At 47.5% G+C, this 19,268-nt stretch overlaps 1 protein-coding gene across 2 annotated transcripts; it reads right to left on the bottom strand.

Moving 5' to 3' along the window:
* Nucleotides 1-1,607: 1,607 nt before the first annotated feature.
* On the bottom strand, nucleotides 1,608-17,255 carry DEF8 (differentially expressed in FDCP 8 homolog). Of its 2 annotated transcripts, none has more exons than XM_032958041.2 (11): nucleotides 16,647-17,255; nucleotides 12,870-12,961; nucleotides 11,264-11,413; nucleotides 10,521-10,662; nucleotides 9,658-9,822; nucleotides 8,837-8,964; nucleotides 8,463-8,576; nucleotides 8,149-8,229; nucleotides 6,502-6,636; nucleotides 5,633-5,742; nucleotides 1,608-5,411 (listed from the first exon to the last, which is right to left on the bottom strand). In XM_032958041.2, the coding sequence occupies exons 1-11, from the start codon at nucleotides 16,816-16,818 to the stop codon at nucleotides 5,162-5,164; spliced, it is 1,539 nt and encodes a 512-aa protein (XP_032813932.1). In that variant the 5' UTR covers nucleotides 16,819-17,255; the 3' UTR covers nucleotides 1,608-5,161. The 2 variants fall into 2 exon arrangements, with proteins under 2 accessions (XP_032813932.1, XP_032813931.1); XM_032958040.2 differs by having other exon boundaries at nucleotides 6,502-6,642; nucleotides 16,647-17,253.
* Between the last annotated feature and the right edge of the window lie 2,013 nt (nucleotides 17,256-19,268).

Here is a 19,268-nt window from a genome sequence, read left to right as displayed (position 1 = left end):
CGCCCCGCACCGCCCTCACCCGCCCCGCACCGCCCTCACCCGCCCCGCACCGCCCTCACCCGCCCCGCACCGCCCTCACCCGCCCCGCACCGCCCTCACCCGCCCCGCACCGCCCTCACCCGCCCCGCACCGCCCTCACCCGCCCCGCACCGCCCTCACCCGCCCCGCACCGCCCTCACCCGCCCCGCACCGCCCTCACCCGCCCCGCACCGCCCTCACCCGCCCCGCACCGCCCTCACCCGCCCCGCACCGCCCTCACCCGCCCCGCCCCGCCCTCTCCCCCCCTACCTTATTGCAGACCAATTCAGACCTTATTGGTCGCCCCGTGCCCCCTTATACATCACAACGTTCATCCACATATCCACATATACAAGCACAGAGACAATTTCAACCGAGAAGATGGATTCTGGCTTAGCAATCATTGGAAGGATTTCATAAACCATTTCAGGTCTTAATTGATTGTTCACTCTTACGGTGGCTTTCAGACAGCATACATTAATTTTTCGTCTCCCTCCTCTTTTCAGAACATAGATGGACTAGTCCTTCTAATTAAACTGCCAAATCGCTGCGCGTGGCGCAGACGTTTTTTTATAAATAAATAAATGCACCGTTTAAAAATAAATAAATGCAAACCGACACACCTGATGACGACCGTTTGTGTTATGGTCGAAACGTCGTGAGAATTTTTATTGTTTTATATACTATTATTTTTCCCTTCAACGTGACTTTACCGAAAGAGCTAAGATTATAGACAAAACATGTTTTATAATTTTTGCCCGTATTCAAAGGGCTTTACGCCGTGTGGACTTGACAAGTCAATTTACCCGTACAAGAATACGGGCTAAACCGTACGGGTTGACCGGTATGATCTACATCAGCCATACGAAATGTGAAGAATCTGCAGCGATCACGACGCAGTTGCAGGCTACCTTTAATCTAAAATAGGAAACGATGAGGTCACGTAACCGGTGTGCCATCAGTTCAGGGGAGGCTCTCGCACAACGCATCGGAGGAGCTGTTTAATTCAGAATCAGAATATTTATTTCTACTGGAGGATTTTTTTTCCACAGATGGCCAGTCGGGGCACGGGGTAAGAACGTTACAACAGTACAGGAGTGCATAGTAACAAGAAATGTAAGCAAATCACTGATACGCATACAAATACAACCAAACCATCCCCATCCTACCAAGGGCCCACCGAGGTCTTTCACTTACAATACATTTGCGTTCATTAACTCTGCTTTTTTCAACGGCTTTACTTAGATTCCTCAGTTTGTCGTGGTCAAATCTTGCAATAAAAATTTCGTCCACTTCCCGTTGTCCAATCAATTCCACATTTTGCACACGTACTCAGATCCGGTGACAATGCATGCCCGTATCACAATCGGCATCGATGAATTAATTTCTTCGCTACTTTAAATCGCGCCAAGGAATCGAAGGTTGTAGATTTCTTTAGAATCGTCTTGAAGCGACGACGCACAACAGAAACATCCTGGATAAACCAGCAAATCTTACAAAAAAAACGTATTACAACGCTGTGTGCTCAAATCCCAGTGTGATGCAAGTCAAACAATAACAACCAAACAAACAATCGCTCCGACTCCAGCTCAGTGACATGACTTCTTTATTCGGACAAAGACAAAGGCTGCATCGGCCATCGAACCATAAGAATTTCGTACATGCCTTAAGCTCAAGTTGTACGAATGCAAGTTAACTTAATTCAAATAATAATACAAATAACAGTGCTACGATATCACTCAAAAGGGCTTCGGTGAGTGACGAGACTCTTGTGTTCGGAGGGGTCCCCTGCCACACGGGAATGTTTGGACAATTCCATCGTCAACGAGGGGTTTTGCCTTCCATGTGGAACGCAGAAACCCCCGGATAACATCCCACTCCACGTTACAGTCCTCGTGTGCAATTCCTCCCTCACTCTCTCTTCGCAGGAGAAATACTGCACGGCGCGATTACAAGTTGAAATCAATCTTCATCATCAGTCTTATAATTAAAGTGAACGGTAGCATTTAAAAATAAAACACATTAAAGTGTACGTATTTAGTTGCGTTTGTCAAATGATTGAAATGTGCATAATTTAATTATCGTTAGTGCTGTGTGGGTGCTGGTAGGTGAACGGTTGACGGTGTATTAGGGGCTACGCGACACGGGGATGTTGGGAACCACTGGTTTTGTGGCTTTGTAAGAAAACATCAGTCAAGACGAAAGCACAGACACTATTTCCCAGGTATCCAAGTTGCTCGTCGGCTCTCAAGACACTTGGAGCGAATAATCTCGATTTATTTATCGTTTTAGCGAGTGATATTTTTTTTGTTGGTTTTATATATTATCATTCTCAAGAGCTGGACTTTAGCAAGATTTAATTGCGGCACCAAATATAATGGGATGTGGGTTTGTACAGTCATTAGTGACCCGCCTGAACACCACTTATTACCACCAGGGTTGACATATTTTGGATATCTGACAAACCTTGTTAACTGCCTGTGTTGGGGTGGTGGCGAGGTTAACGACACATTTATATTTTACGCGATCGAACCAAAATAAAATATCTTATGGATATTGGTCGCGAAAGCCCACGAGTTTTACCGAGTGATGTTTAATTTAGTTTTATTTTCTAATTTCGGCGTCGCCTCGTCACGACACGAAGGATCCGTTCAGAAACTCTCCTGCAGAGAGCAACACGCGACCCCCCTCCTAGAGAACAGCTCATGGAAGTGTATATCACAGAGCCACCTCGGACAGCCCTTCTTAAAGGCGACCTCTGGTCTACACAGTAGAGGGGAGCACTATCTCACTTGCTGTACGTACGAGAGGGAGGTTCTTCGCATGCATGTCAAACCGATATTTTCATTCTCAAGAGCTGGACTTTGGCCAAATTCAGTTCAGCACCAGATATCATGTGATGTGGGTTTGTACCGTTATTGGTGACCCCGCTTAACATCACTTATCACCAGGTTTTCAAGATATGATATTAATTTTCTTGGCGATCACTGCGGAATCAGTTTTCCATATACAGTAGACACCTTTGATTATCCGCGTGCAGTTTAACCGATGTGTGGATTACCGAGCACCTGAGATTGACATACATTAATAACTCATAGAATTTCGATTAAGCCCAAATAATCTAAATACAATCTTGATTTGAAGCTTTCGTGACTGCAGGAATCCATACTCTTTGGTTCTTTCGGTAAAGTCACGTAGGTAGACAAAATAATAATAGATCACGACGTTTCGATCGCAACACACAAGCAACCGTCATCAGGTGCGAAACAAACACAGCAGGGAGGACTGCTGACGTAGGATAGATAAAGAGCTGCTGCAACAAGAGTTTTCTCGGATTTTTGATCGGGCCCAACCCAAGGGTAAGTTGGCGGAGCTAGAGAAGGAATTTGTACGTAAATCTTGATTCGAAGCTGTAAATGTGAGAGATTATAGCATGTCGATGTGAGACGGCCCATCCACCGGAGGTGTGCCAATGAAAAGATTAGCGCCCGGCTCTCCGACATTGGCACGCTAATCTTCTCATTGGCACACCTCCGGTGGCTGGGCAGTCTCACATCGACATGCTATAATCTCTCACATTCACAGCTTCGAATCAAGATTTACGCACAAATTCCTTCTCTAGCTCCGCCCACTTACCCTTGGGTTGGGCCCACCAAAAATCCTATATGAATTCTTGTTGCAGCAGCTCTTTCTCCTTCGTCAGCATTCCTCCCTGCTGTGTTTGTTTCGCACCTGATGACTGTTGCTTGTGTTGCGATCGAAACGTCGTGATCTATTATTTTTTCCTACCTACGTGACTTTACCGAAAGAACCAAAGAGTATTAATCTAAAAACAGTTATACATTGTTCTTCTTGAAAATGGTTATTACAGGTCACGTTCTTAAAACGAACAAATGTGCGTGCCGGTTAATCCGAAATCCACGTGATTGCCTCCACAGTACAATAGTTGCATATCTTTACAACAGTGGGGTTTGATTTTGATTGGTGTGGCTCTGCTATCCACATAGTGGGTAGCCTTCTGCACGGAAGCAAGAAAGTTATCACTCATCATGCCACTGATCGGTCAATCGTTCGTATTCGTTCTAAAACAAAATAATAAGAATCGAAATCGTTAGTTGTGTGCTTCATTGAGGGATTTATCCCATCATTTATTGCGAGATTTAATTTACGAAATTATAAGACTTAAAACATAATTTATACCTATATTAGTGGTTATTCGCAGAGATCCGCGGAAAATTGATATTTTTTAATTATCCGCGGCCATCCTCCCCATCATTAGTGCAGATATTCGAGAGTCTACTGTATATTCGTAATTGCTTTTCACATTTTGATTGTATTTATTTTGTGCTTTGCTTAACTTCCAGGTACGAACAAAGATTCATTTTAAAACGTTTAAAGTGCAGTTCACTCAACGTAAGACTGTCGCACAGGCCTTCTCATCACTGCAGCTCTACAACCCGTAACGATTCAATTCGGGCTAGCGGACTTAACAAAAAACTGTGCAAACGTCAAAAAAGAAAAAACCTTCGAGAAACAATACAAATGATACGATCAAAAATGAGACAAGGAACCGATTATTGATTTGGATCGCGATCCTCAATCAGGACAATCAAATGTCGTCCCGCTAGGGAGACGACATCCCAGTAAAACATGGGACGTTGGGGCCAACGGTTCTGACCACAAGCCAACGTTGGGATAACGTTGGACACGTACCACTGGGGTGCAAGAGAATGGATTGTGTTGTTAAATAGAGTGCTGTGAATTCATACGACGAGAAGTGCCGCGTGCTGATGACGGTCGTCTTCAATTCGGGAACTCGCATCTTGTAGAGACTACGCAGCAGGGCTGCTGCATCTCCCGGCGTTGTCCGACGGCGAGTTTAAAACTTCTTGAGTGGGGAAATGTCAACGAGGTGAAGGAAGAGTGAATAGTCCACGACTGCCGAGCTTGCGATTCATCAAAATGTACAGACCACTCGCTCGCGATTGGGAAATTTCACTCCATCTGTGATTGTTCAGTAATTTACACTCGGCTCAAACGTGATTGTTCAAACCTTTTGATTCCCGCTCAAGATTGGTCAATTGTTCTAGACTGCTCCCCTGTAATTGGCTTACATATAAGACCGCTTGCATGCGATTGGCTGTCATCGTGTGTCGTCAACTTCGTTGTCAAGGTCATCGTCATCGCCATCGCCATCCTCGTCACCAACCTCTGCGCCACGCGGGCCCTCCTCCTTGTCACCGCTTAGGGCCCCCTCCCCCCCACCACCTCGAGGGGCCCCCTCCCCTGGGGTTCCCTCCCCCCCACCACGTGGGGCATGCTGCAGGGATTTCTTCCGCGCCTCTAAGCGCCGGCACTTGGAGCACACAGTGGCGTTGTCATAGTAACAGTCCCTGCAGCAACAGAGCAACATGGTCACACTCATCATCGTCTTCGCCGTCTTCACCATCGTCACAATTATCCACCATCATTGTTGTGATCTATCCACTGCTGGATGAAAGCCTCCCCGATGATTACAATACTGCTGATAATGACAACAATGATGATCATGGTGCTGCGGATTACGATGATGCTGGTGCTAATGATGGTGCTTGATGATGGTGATGCTGCTGACCTGTGGAAAACAGCCGAGCAGTTGGGACACACGGCCGTGTGGTTGTCGAATGCAAAGAGCGCCTCCCCCTGGCGGCAGAGCTCACAGATGAAGCCTTTGGCCTGGCATCGCTGAGAAAGACAGAGTGTGAGAGAGAGCGAGAAAGTGCGGGTGTGTGTGAGATAGTGTGAAGGATGGCTCCTGGGCAGTTGGAGGCAGTCACCCTCCAACATAAATTGGGGGGGGGCAGAGGAGCAACGCTCACAACGGAGCGCAGCACAGTTGGAACAGTGGGGAGCACGGGTGGCGCATCTGCCCGTCATTTGAGTCAGTCAACCCATCGCACCCGCACCTGGATCTCTCACGTGACCTCCTCCTACTGGCAAGCGAGCCTTTCACACCTCACGTGACGGCCTCAACGTGCCCCTAACCTGGCACGAGCGCCAGGGTGACGTCACCTCCACTGAGTGCTGAACAGCGGCCGTTGTGTTTTCCCGTACATGAACGTGTGTGTGTATTAAGGGGCCGTCCATAAATGACGTCACGCGATTTTGGACGATTTTTCACCCTCTCCCCGCCTAGTCACACGGAGTCACAAAAAGTCAGCCGCCCTCCCCTCAAATATGACGTCACAAAGCAAAAAAAAATGCTTCATATTGCTTTAAACTATTGTCATTGTAGTGCGTATTTAATGTGGCGCTGCACTCTGATCTTGTAGGAGAAAACATTAAAAAGTCTATTTAATAAAGTATTTTGATGTGACGTCACATTTCTCAAACCCCCCCCCCACCTCGTCACACATCGTCACAAATGTCTGACGCCCCGCCCCCCCCCAGGTGTGTGACATAATTTATGGACGGCCGCATACACCCAAGTGTGCGTGTGTGCACCTGGCAGTCGAGTTTGATGTGCTTGGCGAAGGTCGTGTGGACGTCTGTGAGGGTGGAGCTCAGCCGCCCCACGACCACGTCGATGAGGTCCTGCATGGAGTACATGTCCACATTCTCCACAAAGTGCTGCCTCTCCTGCAGCTGGGGACAAGCAGCAGCAGCAATAACAAGAATAGTCATTACAAGCCGCCAAACCGGTCCAACAAGAGGGCCTACAAATCATTGCAAGCTGCTAAGTTTGGTCCAAAGAGAGCGTGCCTCCAGAATAACTACAAACAATGACAAATCATTACAAGCTGCTAAGTTTGGTCCAATGAGAGAGCCTCCAGAATAGCAACACACAATGAAAAATCATTACAAGCTGCTAAGTTTGGTCCAATGAGAGAGCCTCCAGAATAGCAACACACAATGACAAATCATTGCAAGCTGCTAAGTCAGGTCCAATGAGAGAGCCTCCAGTGAGCAGGGAAAACTAATTACAAGCTGCCAAGGCGATTCAGTGACAGTGCCTCCAGAAAAAAAAAACCCTACATACTGTAGTGTACATACAATAGATACGTTACAAGCTACCAATTAAATCCAATGAGTGAGCCTCCAGAAGAACAACATTTACAAAGTAGATTAATTGCAAGCTTGCAGACGCGACGGTGATGTCATGGTGAGCACACCGGAAGCGCACTCCAGCGGGTCCGCATTTCCATTTGATTTCCCGGTGCGGCAGTTGAAGCAACATATACATGTTGAACTTCTTTTGCACCATACATAGCCAATTCGGAGGCGTGGGGGGGAAGGACAACGAACTAAACACAAAAAGCAGTTCTAAAGAAATGAGTTTTCAATCCAGATCATTCAAAAGTGCACAGCTCCAGTGGCTTCCTAATATCAGAAGAGCGTTCCAGACGGCCGCAGAAGTGCATTTAAAAGCGCGCGACACGGTGGCCGCCTTTTGTTCGATGGCTTAGTCAAAAGCCGCTGCTGCTGCGAGGATGACCGGAGTTCATGTGATGATGGTTCATGGTGGAGGCCGTTCCCCCAGCAGTGGCACGAGCCAATGGCAGAGCAAGCTAGTCCAATGAACGAGCGTCTGGTGTGTTACGGGAGTACACGATGGAAGTACTCATGCTTTACTCCACCACACACGACCTGCCGATCAATTATCTGCGATGCATCCCATTGCTACTGTTGGGTGGAAAGAGGTGGCAGGGGTGGAGGTAGGGGATTAACTCCCCCGCCTGGTATACAGGAGGTCGTGGGTTTGATCCTGACCCTGTCGCCTGCTATATATTTGGAGTTTGCGTGTCTCTCTCCCAGTGGTCACGCAGATTTTTCTCCGGGTTCTCTGTTTTTTCCCTCCATATTTAGAATCAACATCATGCATTTTGAGTATTCGGCTGCGAGAAATTTCCACACAAGCCACCTCGTTGAGCCATCATTTGTGGCCAGGTCGCTTCTGAAAAAGAGCAAATAATAACCAACTTGCACCGTTCCTTCAACTGCCGCGTCAGGAGATGGAATCGAACCGGCCACCTCTGGGTCGCAGGCCAGATGCTACCGGCCGTTGCACCACTGTGGCGGCAGTGCCTTGAAACTGAATTTGGGGGGGGGGGACCCCGAAACAAAAAAACTTGGGCAACCGCTGGCGCCGACCTCGAGGAGAATTCGGGACTCCAGCGCGTCTGTGCAGGTGACGAGGTACGGCTTCATTTTCAGGATGTCCGATCGCAGCTTCTGTTGTCCGCACACAGGAGGAGGTGGGTTTAGAGAAGATTTATAGAAGTGGTGGTGGTTAAATGTATTTTCCACTGCAGAACAGAGCCGTGCCGAGCCAGCCCTGGCATCGATCGCTCGAAGTAACCGCATCGTTAGCCCCACTCCTGGCCCTGCTTGACCCCCCCCCCCCCCCCCGAGCCAAATTTGCATATCCCGTCCCCAACTATCCCCACGCCTCACCGACGGCTCACCTTGATCTGCGCCAGTTCCTCTACGTGCTTGAAGAGCAACGGGTTGATGTGTCTCACGTTGAGCACCGGGCGGCCCTGCATGAGCGTCAGGAAGCGCAGACTCGACCGGCAAACCTGGGCCACAGCGGCGTCACGCAAACGCATGCACACACACACACACCACTCGCTCTGCGCTCTAGCCCTTCTAGAACATTCATATAACTTACATTTGTCATTTGCTCAGCGCTCGAGCCCTTCTAGAACATTCATATAACTTACATTTGTCACTCAGCGCTTTCTTGGGCTTCATCCACCCAGTGAAGGGGGGGGACTCCCTCCCCTGGCCACCACACCTGGCCTGCACCCCCCCCTCCTTCACCTCTGGCTGTCCTCACCTTCTGAGATTCAAAGTCCCAGTTATGCAGGGCCCGTGCTGGGATGACCATCGCGTCGTTCCAGTGGCAGTTGGGGCAGTAGTAGCGTCCAGAGTAATCGCACAGACGGGCCTCATTGGCTACCAGGCCTGCACCCACACACACAGAGACAAAGGTACCCCAGGTAGCCTTTAGCAGTCTGTTGGTACAAGTGATGTTAGCCAGTGCCAATGAAGGCCGGCATTACACACTGGGGGGTGGGTGGCCAGCACCACGCCGCCTCAGTGGTAATACTTATACACCGCACCAAATACTTATTTGAAGCTGAGTCGACTTAGGGGAGGCCCAGGATTGGTTCAGATATTTTTCATTGACGTTGGCTTGGGTCGCCAGGTTCGGAGTGATTGTGCTAACCACTTCGCTACCGCGTTTCACAATATGCACAGAGACAAAGATCCTCCCCCTATAGTCTGAGACTGTTGGGACCGACGCTGTTAGACAGCAAGCAGCACCTATGAAGGCCAGCACGGTACATGAGGGGGTCGGTGGCCAGCACCACGCCCGGCCGCCTTTGTCTCTCTAGAGGCAATGTTTTTTTTTACACATCGTACCAGGTACTCAATTGAGGCTAAGATGGCCTTCCCCCGCACCTCCGATTAGCACGGTTGGCAACGTACGGTGCGAAAGAATTTCAACATACATACACGACACAGCCAGTCAGAGGCAGAGGAGAGCGAGAGCGAGGGAGAGAGAGGGAGACCGTCTTGGTCCTGGACTCGAAGAAGGGGCCAGGCAGGCAGCAGGCTGGGGTAAGGAAGAGAGAGGGTGGGGTGGAAGCTCACCCATGGCAATGGGCGCACGGCACTCGGCACAGCAGAAGCCTTGGCGGTCCAGGCCCTGCTCCGGGCAAATGCGGAGCTCAAATTCAGACTGGTGGCTAACCTTCACCCTCACGCAGCGCTTGACAATGGAGTCCAGGCAGCGGCTGTGGCAGTTGAAGTGGCAGCCTGTGGCAGGAGACGCGTGTTATATAGTTGTGTTGATATAGATAAAATTATACGCATGAATATTAAGGGTGGCAGTTTGGCTCGGTGATCAGAGATGCTGTGCTGGCATTGCAGAGTTACCTGGGTTCAACTCTGGTCACGAATGACTCGCATAGACACCCACAGACTCGTATTGAAACCCATATATTTATCTAGAGACCCATAAATTCCCATAAAAACACACACACACACACTCGCATAGCAACCCGCAGACACTTGTATAGACTGGGTTGTGATTAAACTGGGATCTCAAGTGCAGCGAGTTGAAGGTCTCAGCCCGGATCACCGATTACAGATTCTCTGGGTCCATATGTAGGTTTACGGGTCTCTATAAGAGTCTACAGGTCTCTATGCGAGTTTACGTGTCTCTGGGCTGAGAGCATCAACTCGCTTGCACTGGAGAACCCGTTGTAGTTGCTGCGGCCACAGGGCTCAAACCCGGATTGGAACCCAGGCTCTCAGCAGTGCCAGCTTCACGCCTTGGACCACTGAGCCAGGTCGCCACCTCTGTGAAATTGTACGGTGACCTCCGCGACCGCTGCAACCTCCACAACCTCCACGCTCGTGGCGGGTGCTGGTAAGCGGTGCGCGGATTCTGTGCTCGCGAGCAATTGATCGGACGAGCCCGACAGTCGACTCTGCCAGCTTCGCCCGCTCACCTGAGCAGGTGTACCAGGTCTGCAGCACGCCCCAGATGAGCGTGCTGCACCGCTCGCAGCTGTGCTTCACACTCCGGCTGTGCCGCTTGCGGAAGCGGTGATCCAGCAGCAGCTTCACGTCCGGCTCCTCGTCCTCTGGCTCCTGATGGGGAGGGGAGTGGGAGGGGAGCGGTGAATGGGTAGATAGGGGGGATGGCAGTGGGGAAGGAGGGAAGGGTTAGAGAGGTGGTGGGAGGGGAAGATGAGGGAGAGGAGGGTTGTGAATGGTCGTTATTGACTATGTAGATTAACATGGCATGTGACTACGACCGTGGCTCAAGATGCTCCACAGGGGCAGCTACTGTGTTCCCATTACAACTCTGATTCTGAGGTTTCTACATGAGTTCAAGAGAGCCAGTGGAAGGCTCTGTCAATTGACTGGTTCAGTAAACGAAAATAAAACGAACCCTATTTTATTTATTTACCAGGTAAACCCCACTGAGCTGTGTAGCTCTTCTTCAGAAGTGACCTGGCCACATGTGATAGCTCAACGAAGGGGCTTCTTCTCAAGTGGAAATTCATAGCATCAGCCAGATTCTCAGTGGGGAGGGGAAAAACCAAAATCCACGTGACCACGGGGAAAGAGAGAGACACGTAGACATCATATATACAAGCGTCGGGCTCAGGATCTAACCCATGGCTTCTGCATACTAGGCGAGGGAGATAACATCCACCCCCCCCACCCCACCCCTCCCCCCGCATGCCTTGAGCTCCTGGATCTTGATGCGGAGCTGGACGAGCCTGGCCAGGGCCTGCTCGCGGCGAGCCGAGAACTCGGAGGCCTCCAGCACCGACACCTTGCACATCTCCACGGCGTGCTCCAGCTCCTCCAGCCGGCTCACGTGGGCCAGGCCCTGCACACGCACATACACACGGATATATACACGACAAAGATCCCCCATGTGGCCTTGAACAGACTGTTATAGGGCCAGTGCCGTGAGCAAGCAGCACCTGTGAAGGCCGGCACGGCACACGAGGGGGTGGGTGGCCAACACCACGCCCGGCCGCCTTTGTCTCCCTAGCTATCGATGTTTACACACCGCACCAGGTACTCATTTGAGGCTCAGTTGATCAATGGGGAGGCCTCGGACCGGTTCGGATAGTCGTCACTGGTGTTACCACTCCCCTATATGTATGCAGTGGCATAGAATAATAGTAATGTAGCAGCATAGCGCTGGCTACTTGCAGGGAAGGGGATCTGCAGCTTCGGCAGCCCTGAAGTCAGCAGGCCAGGTTAGACACCAGAGGGGGATCTAGGGGAAAGGTCACAGATGGGGCACACGAAGAACCCGCTGGTAGGTTCTAGAAAGAGGGCGTGGCCAGGGGGCGGAGCCAGGCCACGCTGACAGTATAAGAAGGGCCCCTGTAGGGAACCTCGGGGCTGTCGTATGAAGTGGGACCCGTGTCGTGCTACTGAAGTCTTCACCATTCTTCTTGTCGTCGTCTCAGGCAGCCTACCAACTGTCCCGACTGAGTAACGTCGCCGTCCATAGACGGACTAATTATAAAAGTGTTAACCCCGTTGGTGCTTGTTAATAAAAAAGAAGTGCCTCCAACTCTTAGTGTCTCCGAATTAGTCACTACATATACAACAGTGATACGCACACAGATAGACACGGATATACTGTACTAGCTTTACTACCCGGCTTCGCCCGGGACTTAGATTCTTGTCTTGGATTAATACACGGCCTACGCGGAGGGTGGGGGGGGATGCGTTACGTCAGCAGGCACACTGCGTGACGCTGCTGCATGCGGGTGACATCACAGATGTGACGTCACCGCTCACTTGCCGTACAATTTAATATATCCATTATTGCGCCCCCCCCCCGCCCAAAATACAAAAGTATATTTTTATACTTTTTACATTCTGTACAGTCTGTAAACTACGCACATGCCAAATTTCAAGTTTGTTGCATGTCGGGAAGTATGCTAAACATTTCGAAGAGACACACATTCACATATTTCCTTTTATATTAATAGATAAACAAGACACACACACACATAGATACAACGACAAGGATACCCCCCCGTATAGCCTTAACAGACTGTTGGGGAAAGTGCTGTTAGCGAGCAGCACCTGGCACGGCACACGACGGGGTGGGTGACCAGCCCCAAGCCCGGCCGCATTTTGGGGAGGCCCAGGACCAGTTCAGATAATCGACACCGGTGTTGGCCGTGAGTGAGAATCGAACTCGGGTCGTCGAATTCGTAGCGCAGCGCAATCACCGCTACACTACCGCTCACTACACACACGGGAGGGGGGGATATCTGTGGGGGGGGATTTCTGTGATGTGGGGGGGGGGCTCTCACGTGCGGGGGAGGAAAATGATTCTCCGTGAGCCCCAATTCCGCCCCCAACTCCAGCTCCGATTCCGTCTCCCGAGACTCAGAGTCGCTGGTTCCTGCAAATGCATCAGCAACATCAGCAACACCACACAATCACCACCAAGTGACGTAACCACGGCTGCTGTGCCAGGCTTGGTGCACACAACAAAGAAAGTTTCCCCCCCCGTATAGCCTTTGCAGACTGTTGGGGCAAGTGCTGTTAGCGAGCACTCATTTGAGGCTGAGTCGACCTAAGGGGGAGGCACCAGAACCAGTTCACCGGTTTTGGTGGTCGTGAGCGGCAATCGAACTCGGGTCGTCCGGGTTTGAAGCACAGCGCGCTAACCGCGACACCACCGCTCCCCAGGTGGGCACACACACAAAACACACACTACACACACTACATACTACACACACACTACACACACAAAACACACACTACACACTACATACTACACACACACTACACACACACTACATACTACACACACTACATACTACACACACACTACACACACTACACACACACTACACACACAAAACACACACTACATACTACACACACTACACTACACACACTACATACTACACACACTACATACTACACACACACTACACACACACTACATACTACACACACACTACATACTACACACTACACACACTACACACACAAAACACACACTACACACTACACTACACACACAAAACACACACTACACACTACACTACACACACAAAACACACACACTACATACTACACACACACTACACACACAAAACACACACAAAACACACACACTACACAAAACACACACACTACACACACACTACACACACAAAACACACACACTACACACACACTACATACTACACACACAAAACACACACGCTGCACACTACACACACAAAACACACACACACTACACACACAAAACACACACACACTACACACACACACTATACACACAAAACACACGCTACACACTATACACACAAAACACACGCTACATACTACACACACAAAACACACGCTACATACTACACACACAAAACACACGCTACACACTACACACACAAAACACACGCTACATACTACACACACAAAACACACGCTACATACTACACACACAAAACACACGCTACATACTACACACACAAAACACACGCTACATACTACACACACAAAACACACGCTACATACTACACACACAAAACACACGCTACATACTACACACACAAAACACACGCTACATACTACACACACAAAACACACGCTACATACTACACACACAAAACACACGCTACATACTACACACACAAAACACACGCTACATACTACACACACAAAACACACGCTACATACTACACACACACTACATACTACACACACACACAACATACTACACACACACACAACATACTACATACTACACACACACACAACATACTACACACACAAAACACACACACAACATACTACACACACAAAACACACACACAACATACTACACACACAAAACACACACACAACATACTACACACACAAAACACACACACAACATACTACACACACAAAACACACACACAACATACTACACACACAAAACACACACACAACATACTACACACACAAAACACACACACAACATACTACACACACAAAACACACACACAACATACTACACACACAAAACACACACACAACATACTACACACACAAAACACACACACAACATACTACACACACAAAACACACACACAACATACTACACACACAAAACACACACACAACATACTACACACACAAAACACACACACAACATACTACACACACAAAACACACACACAACATACTACACACACAAAACACACACACAACATACTACACACACAAAACACACACACAACATACTACACACACAAAACACACACACAACATACTACACACACAAAACACACACACAACATACTACACACACAAAACACACACACAACATACTACACACACAAAACACACACACAACATACTACACACACAAAACACACACACAACATACTACACACACAAAACACACACACAACATACTACACACACAAAACACACACACACAACATACTACACACACAAAACACACACACACAACATACTACACACACAAAACACACACACACAACATACTACACACACAAAACACACACACACAACATACTACACACACAAAACACACACACAACATACTACACACACAAAACACACACACAACATACTACACACACAAAACACACACACAACATACTACACACACAAAACACACACACAACATACTACACACACAAAACACACACACAACATACTACACACACAAAACACACACACAACATACTACACACACAAAACACACACACAACATACTACACACACAAAACACACACACAACATACTACACACACAAAACACACACACAACATACTACACACACAAAACACCCACACAACATACTACACACACAAAACACCCACACAACATACTACACACACAAAACACCCACACAACATACTACACACACAAAACACCCACACAACATACTACACACACAAAACACCCACACAAAACACCCACACAACATACTACACACACAAAACACCCACACAACATACTACACACACAAAACACCCACACAACATACTACACACACAAAACACCCACACAACATACTACACACACAAAACACCCACACAACATACTACACACACAAAACACCCACACAACATACTACACACACAAAACACACACACAACATACTACACACACAAAACACACACACAACATACTACACACACAAAACACACACACAACATACTACACACACAAAACACACACACAACATACTACACACACAAAACACACACACAACATACTACACACACAAAACACACACACACCATACTACACACACAAAACACCCACACAACATACTACACACACAAAACACACACACAACATACTACACACACAAAACACCCACACAACATACTACACACACAAAACACACACACAACATACTACACACACAAAACACCCACACAACATACTACACACACAAAACACCCACACAACATATTACACACACAAAACACACACACAACATACTACACACACAAAACACACACACAACATACTACACACACAAAACACACACACAACATACTACACACACAAAACACCCACACAACATACTACACACACAAAACACCCACACAACATACTACACACACAAAACACACACACAACATACTACACACACAACATACTACACACACAAAACATACTACACACACACAACATACTACACACACAAAACACACACACAACATACTACACACACAAAACACACACACAACATACTACACACACAAAACACACACATACTACACACACAAAACACACACATACTACACACACAACACACACACTACACACACCACACAAAACACACACACTACACACACAAAACACACTACATACTACGCACACAACACACACTACACACACAAAACACACAACACACACTACATACTACACACACAACACACACTACATACTACACACACAAAACACACACACTACATACTACACACACTAAATACTACACACACTACATACTACACACACTACATACTACACACACAACACACACTACATACTACACACACAACATACTACACACACCACACACACAAAACTTCAGTGGTGGTCACCGTGCGACTGGCCGCCTCCCTCCGCCGTCTCCTCCATGTCGCTGTGGTTGGTGGTGGTGGAGTCGTGAGTGGTGTTGGTGGTGGTCGTGGTGCCGGACGACGTGGAGGAGTTGAAGGGGTTCGTGTGGCTCCTTCGGAACCTCTCGAGTTTCCCCTCGTAGTCTTCAGACATGGTCCGCGAAATCTCTACCCCGCGAAATCTCTACCCTTGGATGCCGTCGCCTCCCCCCAGCTCACTCGGGCGAGCGAGAACCCCTCCGACGCAGAGTCTATGTTGTGTGTGTGTCACTTGGTCTCTGTGTCTCGTCAGTGCGTCTGCACATTTGACCGTTACCTCCGTTTCCGTGCGCGTCTGTCATACCGTGCATGTACATCTGTGCCTGCCCTTCGCAAGTGTACACCTGGCCTGGCACAAGCGCTGGTGGTGATCGTCTTTACACCACCACCACGATCATCACCATCACCAACCACCTCCTCCCTGATCATTAAAACTCGACCCTGAAATCCGATGAGCCAACGCAGCCTGCGATCATTTTTACACGGCTCTTCGTAAGGGACCGTGGTCATTTATACTGTATACGTAAGGGACCGTGGTCATTTATACTGTATACTTAAGGGACCGTGGTCATTTATACTATATACGTAAGGGACCGTGGTCATTTATACTGAATACTCAAGGGACCGTGATCATTTATAATGCATACGTAAGGGACCGTGATCATTTATACTGCACATGTAAGGGACCGTGGTCATTTATACTGTATACTTAAGGGACCGTGGTCATTTATACTATATACGTAAGGGACCGTGGTCATTTATACTGCATACGTAAGCGACCGTGATCATTTATAATGCATACGTAAGGGACCGTGATCATTTATACTGCACACGTAAGGGACCGTGATCATTTATACTGCATACGTAGCGACCGTGATCATTTATAATGCATACGTAAGGGACCGTGATCATTTATACTGCACACGTAAGGGACCATGATCATTTATACTGCATACGTAAGGGACCATGATAATTTATACTGCATACTCAAGGGACCGTGATCATTTATACTGCATACGTAAGCGACCGTGATAATTTATAATGCATACGTAAGGGACCGTAATCATTTATACTGCACACGTAAGGGACCGTGGTCATTTATACTGCACACTTAAGGGACCGTGGTCATTTATACTGCACACGTAAGGGACCGTGGTCATATATACTGCACTCGTAAGGGACCGTGGTCATTTATACACACTGTATATTGTTTACTACAGTACTATAGTGTTGTGACCACGTGTATACTGTTTACTACAGTACTATAGTGTTGTGACCACGTGTGTACTGTTTACTACAGTACTATAGTGTTGTGACCACGTGTGTACTGTTTACTACAGTACTATAGTGTTGTGACCACGTGTATACTGTTTACTACTGTACTATAGTGTTGTGACCGCGTGTGTACTGTTTACTACAGTACTATAGTGTTGTGACCACGTGTGTACTGTTTACTATAGTACTATAGTGTTGTGACCACGTGTATACTGTTTACTACAGTACTATAGTGTTGTGACCACGTGTATACCGTTTGCTACAGTACTATAGTGTTGTGACCACGTGTATACTGTTTACCACAGTACTATAGTGCTGTGACCACGTGTGTGTGCGTAAATATTTTTTTTTATTTTGTATCCAAGTGTAGTGACTTCTTTAGTAACTGTACAATAACCCTCATCTGTACAATAACCCTCATCCTCTCTCTCGTCTCCCTCACACCAGCCACGATTAAATGTAATTAATAAATTTGATTACTTTATATTAAATTTAAATAATAAAAATATAAAAAGGTATTTTGTATTAATCATTTTTATATGAATACAGTAATTTTGGGTTGTGGAACGAATAATCTGAGTTTCCATGATTTCTTATGATATACGAGTGCTTTGGATTACGAGCACGTTTCCGGAATGAATTATGCTCGCAATCCAAGGTTTCACTGTACAAGAATTCTAGTCAAGCGCGTGGGTTGTCAGCTATGGATTGTCGTCCGTGGCCATTTGGATGTAATATTAATAAGGGACCGCGACCATTTGGATGTAATATTAATAAGGGACCGCGACCATTTGGATGTAATATTAATAAGGGAACGTGGCCATTTGAATATAATATTAATAAGGGACCGCGACCATTTGGATGTAATATTAATAAGGGACCGCGACCATTTGGATGTAATATTAATAAGGGACCGCGACCATTTGGATGTAATATTAATAAGGGACCGCGACCATTTGGATGTAATATTAATAAGGGACCGCGACTATTTGGATGTAATATTAATAAGGGACCGCGACCATTTGGATGTAATATTAATAAGGGAACGTGGCCATTTGAATATAATATTAATAAGGGACCGCGACCATTTGGATGTAATATTAATAAGGGACCGCGACCATTTGGATGTAATATTAATAAGGGACCGCGACCATTTGGATGTAATCTTAATAAGGGACCGCGACCATTTGGATGTAATATTAATAAGGGAACGTGGCCATTTGAATATAATATTAATAAGGGACTGCGACCATTTGGATGTAATATTAATAAGGGACCGCGACCATTTGG

The sequence above is a fragment of the Petromyzon marinus genome, chromosome 21 (assembly GCF_048934315.1).
Source record: "Petromyzon marinus isolate PM22_M1 ecotype Great Lakes invasive population chromosome 21, UKy_Petmar_22M1.pri1.0, whole genome shotgun sequence".
Taxonomy (NCBI): Eukaryota; Metazoa; Chordata; class Hyperoartia; order Petromyzontiformes; family Petromyzontidae; genus Petromyzon; species Petromyzon marinus.
The sequence above is the reverse complement of the archived record's forward strand: the minus strand, read 5'-3'. Positions and strand labels throughout refer to the sequence as shown.

What these genes read in the sequence shown, in the direction of transcription:
- DEF8 (XM_032958040.2), bottom strand. Translation starts at nt 16,818, where the DNA reads ATGTCTGAAGACTACGAGGGGAAACTCGAGAGGTTCCGAAGGAGCCAC. An exon ending in GGGAGGCGGCCAGTCGCACG is followed by an intron (nt 12,962 to 16,646) that starts GTGACCACCACT and finishes ATGCATTTGCAG; the next exon opens with GAACCAGCGACTCTGAGTCT. An exon ending in AGGAACTGGCGCAGATCAAG is followed by an intron (nt 8,230 to 8,462) that starts GTGAGCCGTCGG and finishes TGCGGACAACAG; the next exon opens with AAGCTGCGATCGGACATCCT.